This window comes from Styela clava, chromosome 7, assembly GCF_964204865.1.
Source record: "Styela clava chromosome 7, kaStyClav1.hap1.2, whole genome shotgun sequence".
In the NCBI taxonomy this organism is placed as follows: Eukaryota; Metazoa; Chordata; class Ascidiacea; order Stolidobranchia; family Styelidae; genus Styela; species Styela clava.
This window is the reverse complement of record NC_135256.1, coordinates 11,233,224-11,250,023: the sequence shown is the minus strand read 5'-3', so window position 1 is coordinate 11,250,023 and position 16,800 is coordinate 11,233,224. Positions and strand designations below refer to the sequence as shown.

Genomic DNA, 16,800 nt, shown 5'->3' with positions numbered 1-16,800 from the left:
CATCGTGTACACTGTTTGGCCTATTGGTACATTTTACTGTAATTTTTACAAAATATATCATCGCTCTTTCGTTGCTTGACAAAGCAGTTTGTCGGCATCGTATACAGGTCAAAATTAGACCACGTATCAACGGTAAGGTACATATTCCATACGTAGTAGACCAGACTAAGATAAATACATGAACTACTAGAATATCATTTATTGTGAAATGTTTCATAATTCATAGCTTTTGTTACCACTGCGGTTGTTATTTTTACAGATAAGATTGATTTTCGAACCGTGTTGTTCTCAGTTGTTACTGTACTGTTATGCGATGTCTGTAGTATTGAGGAAAGTGTTTTGGTTAGACGCCATTTTCTATTTAGTTCAACTATATATATCAGCAGTACCATCTTTTGTCACGTGTCGTAATTGGAATACCAAAAGACGAGAAAACAAGCGCGAGTGTGACCGACAATGGTGACACAGCTAATCCGACCGAGCCGCAAATTATCGTTCAGCAAACTTGTGGTTCGCTCGCGCCACGAAAAAATGGAGCGCTTTCGTATCAATCTTACCGAAATAATTCCAATTATGAATTCTAATATACTAAGAAGAGACAGAAGATAGATATTGGTTTTGAAGCCTATTTCGATTAGATGTGGTCTGTAGTATTCAAAGGCAGTTTGTCGAGTTATCAAGTGAATATTCAGCGTGTGAAACTTAAAAATCGCTTCAATTTTGCACTTAGGAAATAGAAAAACGCTACTGTCTGAAAGCCATATAAAGAAGGCTTCATCAACTAGAATACCAAGAACGATTTTTCTGTCGGTCGGTTTCTTCCAAACTATTGAATACTTCGATATACTAAATTGTCGAGAAAATGAAAACTGAAATTCAATTTCACTCTCTGCTTTCCAAACTTTCACTGTCGGTTCATTTTTCTCTTAACCAATATTCCCAGGTTCATATACATTTTTCGTTAGCTATATGTTGGGTTATGATCAGTTTTACCCAACTATGCGAAGTACACGGCGTAAATCAAGCTAAATCAACCTAAACTATAGATAAGACTTTACGCAGCCTAACGAACCCAGAAGGCTCAAAACCATCATTGGCTATCGTTATGTTATTATTGAGCATATACCCTAAAATATTTTGTTTGTGCGGCTGCAACGCGTGGCTGAGTTGCTGTCGGAATACCGCGCGTAAAACACACAATAAAAACGAGGGACCGACCGATAATGAGACAAAATTTTACTCCGGAAAATAGTCAGACGTAATTATCAAGCAGGTACAAGAGGACGTATAGTATTATACTTTGTAGACTAATCAAGACATGACAAGATTAAGTCATACGACAGAAATACAAATTGTAACAAAACATGTGGAAGCCGGTTAGTCAGCCGTCGAGGTCCCTGAACCGACACCGCGTTCCGCGGCGAATAAATGAAGGCGGGCCTGACATGGCGGCAAACATCGATGCAGTTATTGTGTGAGGTAACAAAAGGATCTGTTGTATCTTGTGGCTTTGATAAATCAAGAAATTGTATCGCGCGTGGTCAGATATATTCAGCGTGCATCGCAGTATGGTGTTCCCGCCCGCTGAAAGTTAGATTGTCAGTTCTAAATTGTAGTGTTAAGTTGGGTACACACTTCGCGGCGAACCGCTGTAATGTTTGCCTTTGTGTTGACAGCATTAGGTAAATATCTTGCTGTATGACGAGTTCTGCTCTTGAAGGAAAGGGATTTACGTATAACCTCCAGTGTTGAAAGATACCTCACGCTGAGATTAATCGTTTGGAAAATCTACCGTATGTAAAGGACTATTACAAAAGATGGCTGCCAGCTCTGCGATTCCGGCACTAGTTTGTATTTGGATATGCGTAATATTTTTGGTAACGACAGGAGTATGGACATGTTATGCATTCGAGGAACAAAAAATACATTTATATGACAATGTAATATTACCGAAAGCAAGCAAATCTGCAACATTTGTGGTTACTGGTAATTTTAGCCAAACTGCGCTTGACTTCAAAGGTAGCGACCGCGCGTCTAACGTCGCTTTATCACCACAAATTGACCACTTCAAGGACTTTCATCAAGGCCCCGATTCCACGTTAATATTCCGTGAAATGAAAAACTTTCCATCTATTCAACACTATTCCAATCCCAAACCTAAACGAGTTGAAGTGGAGCCGGCGATTTCACGGCCTTTTGGAATTGTGAAGAGCGAAAAATCCTTTTCGTCAAACGCAGTACGTAAGCAGAGTAAAGAACGGTACGAAAATATTTGGCTACAGCATACACCGGAAGTGGCCCTCAATCATAAAATGTCGAGGTCACATGATCGACCTAAAAATCTACAAGGGAAATTGCCACATGAGATAACAAAACGATCGATTCCGAACGAGCTTTCCGAAAATACAATGGGCGAGCGGATTACTCGTGGACATCGGATACCAAAAATGCGAATTGCCGGGTCAAAAACGTCGAAATATGGGCCAAAATCCACCCAGTATTGCCCCGCTTTACCTGTTTCAACGCGGACCATTGTTCGTTGTTCAAATGGAAGAAAAGTTGGCTCAAAATGCTCTCTAAGTTGCGCATCTGGGTTCGTTATCGCTGGAAAGCGTAAAACCCGAAAGTGCCGTACCCGGCGTTACAGACGGAAACGAAGAAAACATTTTTATCACCACAGCATTCCATATTGGACGGGAAAGCAGCAAGATTTTCAATGTGGTAAGTGTGTTTATTATTATGTCAAGATTCATGATATCTTGTTTTCACATAGTCACACATGTTTTCAAACCTCAAAACCAACATTTTTAAAACATGCAAGGACGGTGCCGCCATTTGAGCACACGTAGAAAATGTTGATTCACTATACACAATCAATTATGGCCATAGTTGGGGGATACCATTTTATGTACGAGCAAACTATTTCCGTCGACTAAAACGACATATTTGACACAGAAAATGCCGTAAACACATACAACATTTTTTAAATACAAAATCCTTTCATCGCTTAAAACACTCTGTCAAAAGGGCTCAATGTCAAAATATAAACATAATTTTGGTTTCATGAAGTACTTTTCACGTCCCTTTATTGAAAAGGGAAACATACACAGGACGTATACAAAACCAAGAACATACTATTTCGATTAAAGGTTTTATGCGACGATTTAGCGATTTTCCCACGACTAAGACGTTAAAAATGTACGGAAATATTATTTAAGCGGATAGATGAAGCAAAAATGTTAGCTTTTTATAGTATAATTTGTTGTCATCAAAGTCCAGCTTAATAAAAAAATTCGTGATGTACTTATAGGATTTAAATAGCGGTCTTTACCTTAGTTTATCTCTGTTTAAATTAACTTCAGGCCGAATAAATAATCTATCATCAATGTGACAAATATGTAGACGATTATTTCTACTTGCACCTGCGGTGTCAATAAACCCATCATACATTTTAAATTGTGTGCAAAGCATAGTTCAATATCACCACTCGATTCTCACGTAGGGATGTTTGTTTATTTATTCATCTACATTCAGTGTGAGGTTACCGAGCTCCACACATAGTGATGCAGTTTCAAATGTGACATGATTGAATCGTATATAAGGAGATCTAATATTTTTGAAAGTATGAAGATTTATTCCATTTTCTTTTTTTAATTTGAAGACCTATATACTGCTTGCACTATGAAGTACAAAGCTTATGTTACCATGAATCTAAAAAATGCACCCCTGAAGTCATTCGATAATACTTGATTAACAATAATGATAAATTATCAAGGCCCAGTAAAACCGCACGTGCTTTAGCGTTCATTTTATGGAAGTTTGGGGTTTAGCCCGTGTCATGTCACCATATTGGGCTCCACCCTATATGCCAACATCTAAGCACACATGAAAGTTATTATAATGAAGTTGAAAGTAATTTCAAATTTAAGACCTTGAATCCTTTGTTAAAAATGTAGCCTGCTGTACCTATATATCTTGCATGTCTATAGGCCATCTTAGCACCCTCCTTATTTCGGGTATCTGAAGCCATCTTCATGTGGAAGCACGCAAAATTTTACGAAAATTGTGTCGTTCGATTGATAGGAACTTGGTAGATTGTTTTTTGAGACAAAATTAGTGATTTTTCAAGCTGGGTATTTTAATGGATGTTTATTTTTATTCATATGAGAACTTTAGTTCCTTTGTTTATAATTGCTATGGTATAAATAAAGCATGTGTGTGTGTGTGTGTATGATGTCAATGGCTGATTGTTGAAATTTTTAGATTTTATCGCACAAGTTCCAAAACACTATTGTTTCGTCATATTTATTAGATTTTTCGAAAATACTTTAATTGTGTTGAATCTTTAATTTTGTTTGTAATATATTTTTAGAAATTCAGAATTATAAAATTTGGTGCTAAAGCAGCGGTAGAAAATCAGCACACGTGTTAATAAAGTGCTTGTTTCCGTAAAGTTGTGGAAAATTGATGTATTTATCGTCTGAAAATCATGTTCCTTCAAATGGATAATACTGTTTAATAATATTGAAGATAAAGATACCCATTGTTGATATGTCACAAAATAAACAAATATTGTGTTAGAATATGTATTTAGTTTCAAATCAAACGTTTTAATGCGTTTCGAACAGGTAAACACCATAAATCAATTAAATATATGATAAAATGGTGTACACACATTCCAACTAATTCTGGTTTAATCATGGTTTGTCACTCTACCAATTATTTGTCATTTATGCCTCGACACATTCCAAATAATCATTAAATTTCAATCTTTTATAATAGGTTTGATAAAATGCCTTGTTAGTCGAATTTCTTCTTTACCTTACACTTGGATAAACCCAATTATAAATTGTTTGTATAGGATGACAGTATAGAAAAAGTTATTCTCAAGATTGAATCGATGGGAAGGGAATTGGTGAATGCCTGTTTCTGTTGTCCGTATATTCAAACATTCGCAACGAAATAAACACGAATCACGCAGTCGTTAAATATACACAATTTGCACATTTGCGTTTTCATAATCAGTCAGTGGTTTATGGTCATCTTCGCCTCTTCCTCTGACGTATATAGGAAGTGAGGTTAAGAATTTGTATCTTTAGTTCGGAAATTAATAAAAAAGTGTAATTTTGTATCGATTCATATAAATGGAAACTAGCCATAAATTAGAAAGGGAAAAGTGGGTGTGAAGTGAGTTCATTACACCTCATATTTATATAAAATACTATTTTATTAAAAATATGCATGCAATCAAAACAACACTGTTAGGTTAGGATAGCACTTGGATTGTAGAAACGGTATGAATACGATCATTTTTAGAGAAATTTTAAAAATATACAGTTTTTCGACATTTTGTTTATTTCACTATCGAGATCGCATCACATGTGCACGCACTATCTTAAAATTGTCCCGCGACTACTAAATAACAGAAAATACCACTTATTCAACTTTGTTTTTAATAGTGTACAGTAAACGAAATAGGCTCCTCATTCTATTTACATTGCAAGGAAATATCATCCGTCCATAAAACCTCAAATGACCTTGGAATTGCAACTTGTGAGATGCCAGGTGTGAACGCATGTTACATGCAGGAAACAGTGTATTGAGTGTCTGGCAAGTGACAAACCGCTACCATCTGTCAGTATTGAAACTTAAACCCGAACTAAATAGACCGAATCCACGAAAGGGGAAACTGTTTTTGGTACTTGTGTCACTGAATATTGATTGGTCGTATCAACCTAACCCCATAATATTGTTAGAAACAGTTATTTTATCTTACTTTTCAACAAATTTACGAAAAGAGTAGTTTAAGATTTCGCAATGTGGTGCATACATGTACTTCCAACAAACATAATATAGTATTTATTTAGATAATCGTGCGCCTAAAACGCCATTTTAAATAAATTCTGTTCTTATGTATACAGAAATACTAAAAAGGAGTGTCCGTTGTCTATTTTATATATGTTAATTTTTTAAGATTTTAAAATTACTCCTCCGAACGGAGTTAAATATAACAGTTACGGCGTATTGGATTATGGCACGGCAAACTTAATATTGTCGATTTTAATAAATCATTTTTAAAGATATGAATTCCAGGAGTTAATTAAATTATGTTTTCTGTTGATAGAACCAGATTTATTTATACAGCCCAAAATGTTGACGATTCACATTCAAAACTCTTTTTTGAATGTATTAAATTCATTGCAGTAAGTGTTGCGATGTCGGCAATAGATTTCCAGTAAAATTCCGCAATCTGCTGCTCTTGTTATCTATTATGGTACTATTTTCCGCATTTCGTTACACTGAAATGCTAGTGATTTCACTGAGTTGCGCTGCGTTGTTGTAACAGTGTTTATTGAGATGTAAATCCAAGAATTATATTTATTTGCAGAACTCCGAATGATTAACTGCCCTTGTCAGATTTATTTGTACCCACCTAAAAATATGACGTATGAATAATGACTTCGAAATTGTCCCCGACGCAGATATTCGCTATTATTATTGCGTATATCTCGAAAATTTATGCAAATGAAAATCATATAGTAATTTTTGGTAGTGTATTTGTAGGTTGCGACCAAACTGCATACATGGTCAGTGTTGGATTCATGTTGCTTCTATACGAAACGCGGCACTTACTAAATTAGTACACTAAATTTATTTGCGGTTGAAATATGGCAACCGAAAAGTAGGTAAACGTCACGTTTTTAATGAAGTTGCGTGAGGCGGGCGGTATCGAATGACGATCATTTAATGCTGGGTGTGGCTGAAGTCGTAAAATGTGTCCTCAGAGTTGCTTACACGAGTTTTACGTTGTCGGGAATTGGTCGTTGTTTACGAACCTCATATACTGATACACTGGATTATTATAATTATTAGAAATGCGAATTCTAAACTCTCCTCATTTCCTTCATACTCACAACTGAAGTGTAAGAAACAGCATTTCAGCATTGTAACCAGGCTTAATTTAGGAAATCCAGTCCAAATCTGAAATTATTCTAATTTTCATTCAATTTAACATCATTAATCGACTTTGATTGACTGGGATTTGTAAACAACATGACTTATGGTGGGTGGTTTGAAATAGTGTTTCTTTTATCAGTTTTAACCGAAAGTAATTTTTTTCAAGCCTTCAAATTTCACCTCTCAAAAATGGATTGCTACATGAAATATGCAATTCTAACAAAAAAAAAGTTGTTGACTGAATTTTTATTTTCATCGGCATTCGATAACAATGATTATTAATCCAAACGTACAACTATTTCAACAAATAACTCAACCGTGAGAAATGGTTACGAAATGTTCTCAAAAACCTCGGAAAAAAATTAACAAATCCCTGTTATCAGCGATGACGCCCACATCTTAGGTTTGCTTCCTAGTTTACTTAGTTAGTGTTTGTTCAGTGGACATATAGGAAATTCTAATAAATTTAACGTAACACCGCCGTTTGGAAATCGATTTTCAGTTTTATAGGGCCATGCATATCACAAAGATATATCTACCTATATCAAGTAACCATACGTAATCAACTGTTATATGTAAATAAGACATTGTTTTTAAAATGTCTTATTTTAACTTCCAGTTTTGGCAAGTGATTTATAAGTTAAGTGGCGTGAATCAGTACTGCCCTACGTTATCGGTCACTTATGGTCAACGAGGCTGTAGTAGTATTCTTGTATCTAATCACTCGATTCTAATCCTCTCGATTTTAAAAGCGCCAAATGTGGCTTCAAAAAGACCACAACTGCGAAAATATTGTTTTTGCTATAAGCTTCATTTTCCATTCATAAAAATCAATAGTTTGGATAAAAGCATGCTATTTCTCCCGTTTTTGAGTTATTGATGGGTTGCTAAATGAAACGAGACCAATGTTCGAATATAGTCGAAATTTCATCAGAGGATTGATTTACGAGCGGGCTATAGCTTAAACTTATTATTTTTCTATAGCCCACTCTTGATCGAAAACTTATGAAAGAAAACTTTGAAGTTTTGATTGAAAAATTTGCCACCACGGCGACCCGTAACCATGTTTTCACAGACGACCAAAATCGGATTTCGATCCTCTGTTTTTACGTTCGACTTAATGAATCGTTTCCTCTGTTTGCAAACACTAATTGGGTAAAACAAGTTCTTAATGATGACTAACTGATATAAATTACCCAGATAAATTAATACCTTCAGACGCTCCCTGGCGTGTCGCCTGGTAATGGTTTGCTAATTCAAAGGTAAAGACGAAACTTAAGATTTTCGGCATGATCTAAGTTCTAATTAGTCGCGAGTCGTGCGCCATACAAGACGTGTGCGGTGAGTTACGAAATTTTAATGAGCACGCTTGTAAGAAGATAAAATTTTAAGCTTAGTATATATATATAGACTGAGGAAATACTTCGCCAGATATACAGTTTCGATATATATATATATCATCGCATACAAATGTTCGAAATGTGTATTTCCTCGGGTCACTCAATTTTAAATTAAAATGCATCTTGTAGATTTGTGGGACAATATATCTTTCCCTTTTCAACAGTACTCATTTCGAGTATATACCCCAAAATAAAATTTGCTGTCCGCGTGGCAGCCCGAAGCCCGATACGGAAGAGGATATTCAAATGACGATTGAAATCGTACATTTTATTTCCATTCATAATCCTTTGTTCGGGGTTGGGCTTCATTCAGAATTGAATTTATTTTTGCCATGTCATTTTAAGTCATCATTTTTGAAAAACAGACAATCGACTTGATTTAATTGATTGATTGACCTACTTTTGACTGTTCTTGAGAGCTTTCAATAGAGAATTCATACTAAGGGTTATGGACAATTAGCATCTAAAAGTGATACCGCTTTCAGCACTAATTTATTAGCATACATCTTATTAAATGACCTTAAATTTGTGACACTTCTAACACCGGGAACATCAAATCACTAATTAGCGATCGCAAACGTCTATATCGAGAGAAAAGGTGAGTCAAAACTCAACGGAGGTAATTTGTCTGAATCGAATTTATGGGTCTGGTTTTTAGACCACACCGTTCGTTTATTTGTCATTTGGCTGTGGAAACTCATTTTTTGATCAAACGTGGTCACAAATAGCTATAAAGTTACTAGATTGACTTTAATTGACTTGTTTTCGCTGGTAATCATGTCCGAATACGAAGAGGTGCTTCATATGTTTGTTTTTCCATGATTTTCAATATGACATTACACATTTATAGTAAAGTCAAGTTATTTTACAACGTTTTCAAAAGTTGGAATCAACCAAGCGAATGGGTCTGCTTTGGTTCAAGAGAGATTTAATATATCAGTTACCGGGAATAATCGAGTTAACCAAACGATACTAATGCGGCGTGAGAATGTTAAGAAATCTTTCTTTGATGACATCCGCGATGTGTTAACTATCCACACAAAGATTAGAGTTGTAAATGCGAACTCGATCAATTATTATTGACCCGTATGGAAACAACAATATCTAAAACCAAAACGATAAATATTAAAACATATTCTTAAAACGTTTTTGTGTTGTGTGTTGGAAATACTAACGTTCAGCTGGAATAATACAGTAACGTTTTGTTCTAATCTAGGGGCTGGCTAATGTCATTTCAATCATGCTTTTCAAAGCTCCAGCCGTTTTGGTGTTAACCAAATCCTTGAATTAGCCCGCAATAGTGGTTCAGAAAAAAGAGGCACCTGCTATCCAGCGTTAGCGACCATTTTCTCGGGAAAATTTGTGAAATTATTTGCGCATGCTCCTTAACATTGGCATCGTGTGGTTAATTCGAAAATCCACTTATTGGAAGGGAAGTCCCGCCTGGTCAATATAAAAAAAAACGGTGCTGCTTTAACATGCGATCTCAGCGGTTGTATGATCTCACTGATTTTAGTTAGTGTTTGACATAGAAATTGAATTCTATAAAAAAAGACATTTGAGATAAACGCATACTAAAGTGGCACCACAATTGGAATGCGATCGGGAAGCAAGTGAGATACCGAAGTGGCATAAAAAACACTCTCCCAAGCGCAGAATTTTAGAAGAAAAACGACTATGAAATGTTTTGTCATTTTGAGGCAAATAACATGTTGAACCTCGATTACCTCCAAAGCAGCCATTCAAAAAATCGGCAGTAAATTCTTGCTCTCAAAATTTTTGAAATATTTTGCAAATTCCGCTTCGGCGGCGAAACCGCACTAATAAACAGGAGTGGGGGTATTTCAAACGTTTCAATCATGACAAACAACACAGAAAAATTCGTGGAAATGCATTTTGGTTGTCCAATTGTTTCTTAGTATTCTTGTTGAACGTAAAATAAGTCGCCTTATGTGGTCATAGTTCTTATCAATTTTCGGCCTCACTTTGTTAGAAAATAACCGAAGAATGGGATTGTCAACTTCAGTTTTTTTTTAATTCGAAAGAACACTAGCGAATAAGCTTTCAAAGTGGAGCTATGCGAGTTGTGGAATTATAATTAGTAGGAAAACATTCACGGATACTTGATAAAACCGACGTCAGACAATCGTAATGTCGAAAGCCCAAATCGTCCAAAATATGTGTTACTGTTTTGGAGGGATGCATCACGGAACATGGCCTAGCGCTTTACAGCATTAAACCTAATTGTGTTGGCGTCGCAAGTTATACTCTGGTTCAAATCCTCCCGCCCGACCCAAGATATAATAAATTAGATAGGCAATGCCGCAGCTCCTTACATATTGTTATTGCCTTTTTTGAGCGAAATGCGTAGATGAGCGACGATAAAATGATTCTAAATCAAAAGTACTGGAATACTTCAATTTGTACTGTCACTGTTGTGTAGCCATTGGCTCAAATCATGATCTAGTTCAAAAATTGGAATGAATCAATCTTACTTTAAAATTGAAACAACTCACTATGTTGCTCTCTTATCAGGAATGTCCCAATACCACATGCTTTCATGCTATTTCTAAAATCTTGCCATGGGGTGAATTTCTAATTTCTAACTGTGTAAAGTAGAGTTTTTTAAATTAGTATCGATTTACATCATTTTATCATAGCATTCACTTATATTGGTGCCATATAAAGTATTGCCTCAACCAATGATTTATTACCACAGTTTCATACACCCATCGACAATAATTAAAAAGGAGGATAATCGCTGTAAACCACATCCCACATTTTTGAAACGTTGATTAAGTTCTGGTGACCGATTTTTAGTAATACACGTAATTATAGATGATTAACTATTTAGCACAAACGACAAATTTGAATATTTTTTTTCACTTTTTTTAAGTAATGATTATATCTCAAATATTAGTAAACAGAATAATATGTTTAACCGGATGATACTAAATTTCAAAACTATGAACCCTAACTTCATTATATACGATATGTGAAACTTGGATAGTGAGCCACTTTTGTAGAATAATTTCTACGTCTGCTCGTGATTGGAGCAATACATATGAATTTTTTAATCAATCACGGTATATTGATATCGCAGACTAGAAATTCCAAGTATAGCCCTTTTTCAGTCATCTGTTCATTCCGTACACTTCTCAGGCCTACAGCAACTCGACCTGTAATCGGGCGAAGGGCCTTAATAGGCCATATGATTAAGCCGTCTAGTCGGGAAATATGTAAATCCAATTCCACCGAAAAATTGCATATATATTGTTGAGTTATCGATAATGTCTTTTTAATCAGGATTTTTTTTTATTTCTAGATATTGTTATTTTCTGATGATATCTGATTTGTATTATATAAAAAAACGAGCAACTTTCAGAAATAATAAGATACTATATAAATAACTTTATTTTAGTCATTTACACATTATTTATGTACTTCAACTTCCATTCTAAGCCATATAATTTTGAAAAAGTTAGAACTGGCCTTTTATATCATATGCCTTTGTTATCGATTGCCTCTGCTAATGTCATATTTATACGCGATTAAAATCAATTTCATGGCTGTAAACAGGTCTAATTGGTCATTTATATAATAATAGTGGCCCTTCTTTCCGGTTCATTTACGCATACATCAGGTGGTCGTTCCTTGATGCCATTTCAAATTTATTTACTTTTCTGGGTTTAATGTCTAATCATATGGAAATTACACTATTAAAAAAATCGAATTGAGCCTGTTAATAATGAATAAGTCATCCGCTGCTGCGGTACTTAACATGTGTAAAAAATTCTGATTATTTCGACCAGTTTCTGTATAGTGATTCTCCATAAAAGAAGTCCTGGCACTTGTACACGATTGTCTACAAATGCCTATTGAAGATTCGTCCATTTGTCAGAAATAATTCAATGGTGCGATAGGTTTTCTGAAGTCTTTTTGTCTTCCTCACACAGCCATTTACATGTAAATTTCAAACTATTTTGTGCCAATCTCCAGATTGCGACGTGCAATTCATTTTGTCATTTTCCCAACTGGCATCGCGATGGCAGTTATTATTTGGGATGTTTAATCATGTAGATTTGTTTTTTTTTCACCTTGTAACTGTGTTGTGTTTACCTTTTTCCGTTTGGCAAATATTTCCTGCGTCAGCAAAAGTCGATTTGCAACAAAATGGAGATTCGTAGTCGCTAATAAATGTGGCAATGCCAACCCGATGCCGGTTGTTGTTGCTACTCTGAATTCTAACTGTACACGAAGTGGATCTATGGACCGTTTTGTTATTACGGTATAGTTGTATTCGCTTTTCACTTTGAAATTATATGTTATGAAGTCATCAAAATTAGAAATCGCGTGCCGTGGTTCCGTGATCACATCTCAGTGATCTGGTCAGAATACCAGTACTGTGCAAGATTTAATACCACTTCGGCCTCGGTGTCCATATATTCAAGCATTGATTTCTTGTTATATCTCATTTGAATATGTATTTATTTGCGAATTACTCAGGTTAAGGTCGTAGAGTCGGATTCAGATCCAGCATGGGTTCTTGTTGAATCTTTGAATCTTGATGAATCTTTCAGAGACCTTGAAACTTTTTAACGGCTTGAGGTAGATATATCGAAATGTATTTGAGTAATTTTATTAATTTGTGTGTGTTTTTTGAGGTGCTTTACGGTGAATTGGGCATCCAACCATAGGACTGTACTAAGTAAAATAACTGAAACTAAAAGAAGTTGTGTAAAAAAAAATGAAAATATTTTACTATGAGTATCTTTATTATACATTAGGAAGTGTATAATGTATTTTGTTATCGGGTTGAATGTGTTTGAACAGTTTGATTATCTCACGACATCATCGTTTTATTATCAGTAGTTTAACGACAATATTCGAGTGTTTTCTTCGCTTGTCATCGTCTCTTCCGGCTTGCTACTGTATAATTAGTAGAGAGTTATTTAACTTTGTTTAACAAGTGGATGATTTGCGGCTTTGTTTTAATGTGTTTGTGTCGAGATGTTTTTGACGTGTCACCGATATAAAAATAATTAGGGCATATTATTTATTTCTTCTAATTTTGAATAATTTTATAATCCAGAGTTGGAGATAGCCTTTTTTATTCAGTTTTCTTCAACGATATAAAAATGTAATATAAAAGCGTGTCTTTTCTAAAAGAAACCGTTTTTTTCTAGCAAATGAAAACAAAATTAAATTAACTTTAGTGAACATTCATCACTCAACTGAAGATTGTCAATCCTCACTCGAAATTGTTTCCGTAATCTCGAAACGTATTTTATGTAATGAAAATGGTAAATGAGGAGTGCAATTTGTTTGTCTATCAAATACCTTTTCTCCCTACATTTATATGCACAAAACCAATTACAGGGAGATAACATTCTTTATTCAATTTTAAACCAACTATTGCGGTAAAATATCACGTAACGACTGTTTTAATGTATAACATATGGTTCCCCTATCTCAATAGATAACCTCGCGTTGATACCGATTCTTAGTGTATTATTGCCGGCGGTCTGCCACAAGGTTGGTAAATGACAAAACGATTTCCCTCGTTATGATTGAACTGGAGTGTTCCCCCAATCGGAATATGTTTTGAAATGCTGCAAATGTTTCTTCTTTCCGAGTGTAACAGCGATTCACTGGTCATCCGAGCCTCAAGTCGAATTCGAGTCGGTAACTGAGTTCAGTCTTGCTGGCGGTTGGTTGAATACGAATTCGAGTCATTTCATTTCGATGACTTCAGTCCACCTCAAGTCTGTGCCAAATTTCCACCTCGAGGCGAGTCAATTACTAAGAAGCCTTCGAGGACATGTGAGTTGCGTCTATGCGATACGCAACGTATTAAAAAATAATCAAAATTTCATTATTTTTGTAACAAGTAAAACTTTTTACTGGCATTTTATCTTTCGATACAAAATATAAATTGTTATTTCAAAAACTCTGAAAGCGTTATCAAAAGTGCAATATTCGTTTTACCGGGCCTGAATTATGGCCCGCAAAATTGCTATTTATCTCACTGTGGGTAGAAATATTTTTTCTATGTTGTGGCTCTTTCAATATGATGAGTTTTGCGGTACATTTAAAGATATATATTTATATAAAAATAGAATTTTACAATAATCGAAAATAAAATTCATAAGAATTATGCGCCAAATGCTATGTGCCACTGAAATCGTAACCACCTCACCATGTGCTATTTGATAAGTTGACCGCTAAACAAACTTGTTAGCATGTCGTTCGTCGGCTCACACCGGAATCGCACAGAACAAAGCCTATGCAGCGTTGCGGTCTTGTTATCGCTATTCCCGCGCATATTGTGTTTATCTAAAATTGACGCGCTTTTGTGTGGGCCAAAGAAAAAGTATGGATTTGAAGCACAAACCATCGGGAGCACATACTTGATAAGGCATTGTTTTTGAAAACGTCTAATTACTGAGATAATAGAGTTTGCTCCCACAAATTTATGTTATGTCATGTAAACATATGCTATCTACTTCCCATGATAAAGATATCATCGTGAATTCGGACATCGCATTAATCTAATATGTTAAAACATGGGAGGATAATGTGGTCTATGTAATCCTACGATCTATCGTCTATTATGTGAGAACTTCAGTAATTCAATTTGCAGAGTAAATACTGAAAGATGTACCCATTTGGACACCCTCAGTGGACTTTAGAACTAAAACACCTGATCCAAATGTATATGGTGATGCGGATTAAGAAATTGTTAAGAAGCTTCGACTTTTTCGATTATACATGGCCGTATTTTCAAAAATAAAAAATAAATGGCAAAACGTCTGTCATGTGGCTCAATTCGGTAAATCTTCATTTATAGAATGATTTCACATATAAATTGGGTTCAGAAATAAAATTCAAATTTACTCGAATACATCTAACTGATTATAATTTTCGATACCTTTTCTCTGTCTATATTCATATATATATATATATATATATGTATACCAGATCTGTAGTAATTCAATAATTATCTGTCAACAACCAAAAAGATTTTTGAATATAATACACCACACGAGTATTATATGTCCGTGTTACCACCCACATGTCACATGTTTTTGACAGATGCGTCAAAATGTTAAAAATTTCGTCGAATATCCCACGGGATTTGATTACTGGTTTAGGGTTTTAAGTGTAATATATGCCCAAAACAAACATGTAAAATAGCAATGTGAAGTATTTTGGTAAGATTCTCGGTACAATTTGAAGAATGTTTCTCCTGTGTAATCGCGCTCCGAATAGTGAGCAACTTGTTTGGGCACAATCAGACCAGTGGTTCCCACATTTTTTTCAAGCAACTCAAATTTAAAAAAAATTTTTTTTTTTTGTAAAATCGAAACACTGAACGGCTTGCAGTGCGGAAAATTAAATTACTAATATAAAACAACTATTTTTACCCGACATTTATTTTACCAGAAATTGCTTCTAAGTGAGAGAACTGCAGTTGCTTTTAAGTCGTGGCGTGCTTTTACTCAAGTAAAAGGCAATCGCATTCGTCCATAATGATATGAGCATGTTGTAATTTGTAGGGTTAGGTACATATTTATATCACATTCGTGTTCAATTCGTGTTGTGTAGATTTTTTAAATCTTTCTGTGTGTTACATAGTTTATGCTATGATCAAGCTTTTCAGTGTCATGTACTGGCAAAACAGCAGAATCGGTAAGGTCAATCATGTTGTCTCCAGGTTAGCAAGTTTGGCTTTTATTTGTTGTCAACTGACCCGTGTTTTCTTTGACCTGACATTACAAGGTTGCACGTCCCCTGTGTTTCGGTTTCATGACGTCATTTCCAAAATAATCCGGATGGTGCAGCTGGGTTCATAAGATTGTTTTGATTAGATTTTAGTTTCATTAGTTTTATTGCTTTCACTTGCAAAGACGAACTTTAATAACTACTGAGTGGCCAAAGTTACGAACATTCAACAATACGTTATCATAAGGATGTTGTCATGCACGAAAATGGAGTTCTTAAGTAGAGAAAGAATAGTCACTTTGTACTACGTAATAAGAAATCCGTCATCGCGCCATTTTGTAATACACGTTGACGTTCATATCTTTTCATCGAGAATGGGTTCCTCAGTACTTCTTTCGTAGCCGTTGCCAGATAAAGGGTTGCATTCTGCGCATTTTGCCTCGCGTCACTCAAATGTACGTATCTGTCATCACGTTATCGGCGGTACGATCGCGGTTGACGTCTGGCAACGTATCATTTTCCGTGCACCATGTCCCTTTGTCCTTTTCTATTGACACTGCGCGTGCGCCGAGCGGAAGAGATACGAATTGTGAGTCATGGGGCATGCACGTTGGCGCCACCTCAACACGCGTTTGACTACATAGTAACATTTTTATTGGCAAACGTGATTAACCATAAATATACATATTCCGAACGGAAATCGCGTTCCATTGACCAG

At 35.4% G+C, this 16,800-nt stretch overlaps 1 protein-coding gene across 1 annotated transcript in view; it reads left to right on the top strand.

Moving 5' to 3' along the window:
* The first annotated feature begins 1,655 nt into the window (after window positions 1–1,655).
* LOC120328953 (uncharacterized) overlaps window positions 1,656–16,800 on the top strand; it is a 29,728-nt gene continuing 14,583 nt past the window's right edge. The window contains exon 1 of the mRNA XM_039395547.2: window positions 1,656–2,721. Within this exon, the coding sequence (XP_039251481.2) occupies window positions 1,818–2,721 (904 nt within the window). The 5' untranslated portion in view covers window positions 1,656–1,817. The remainder of the gene's footprint in view (window positions 2,722–16,800) is intronic.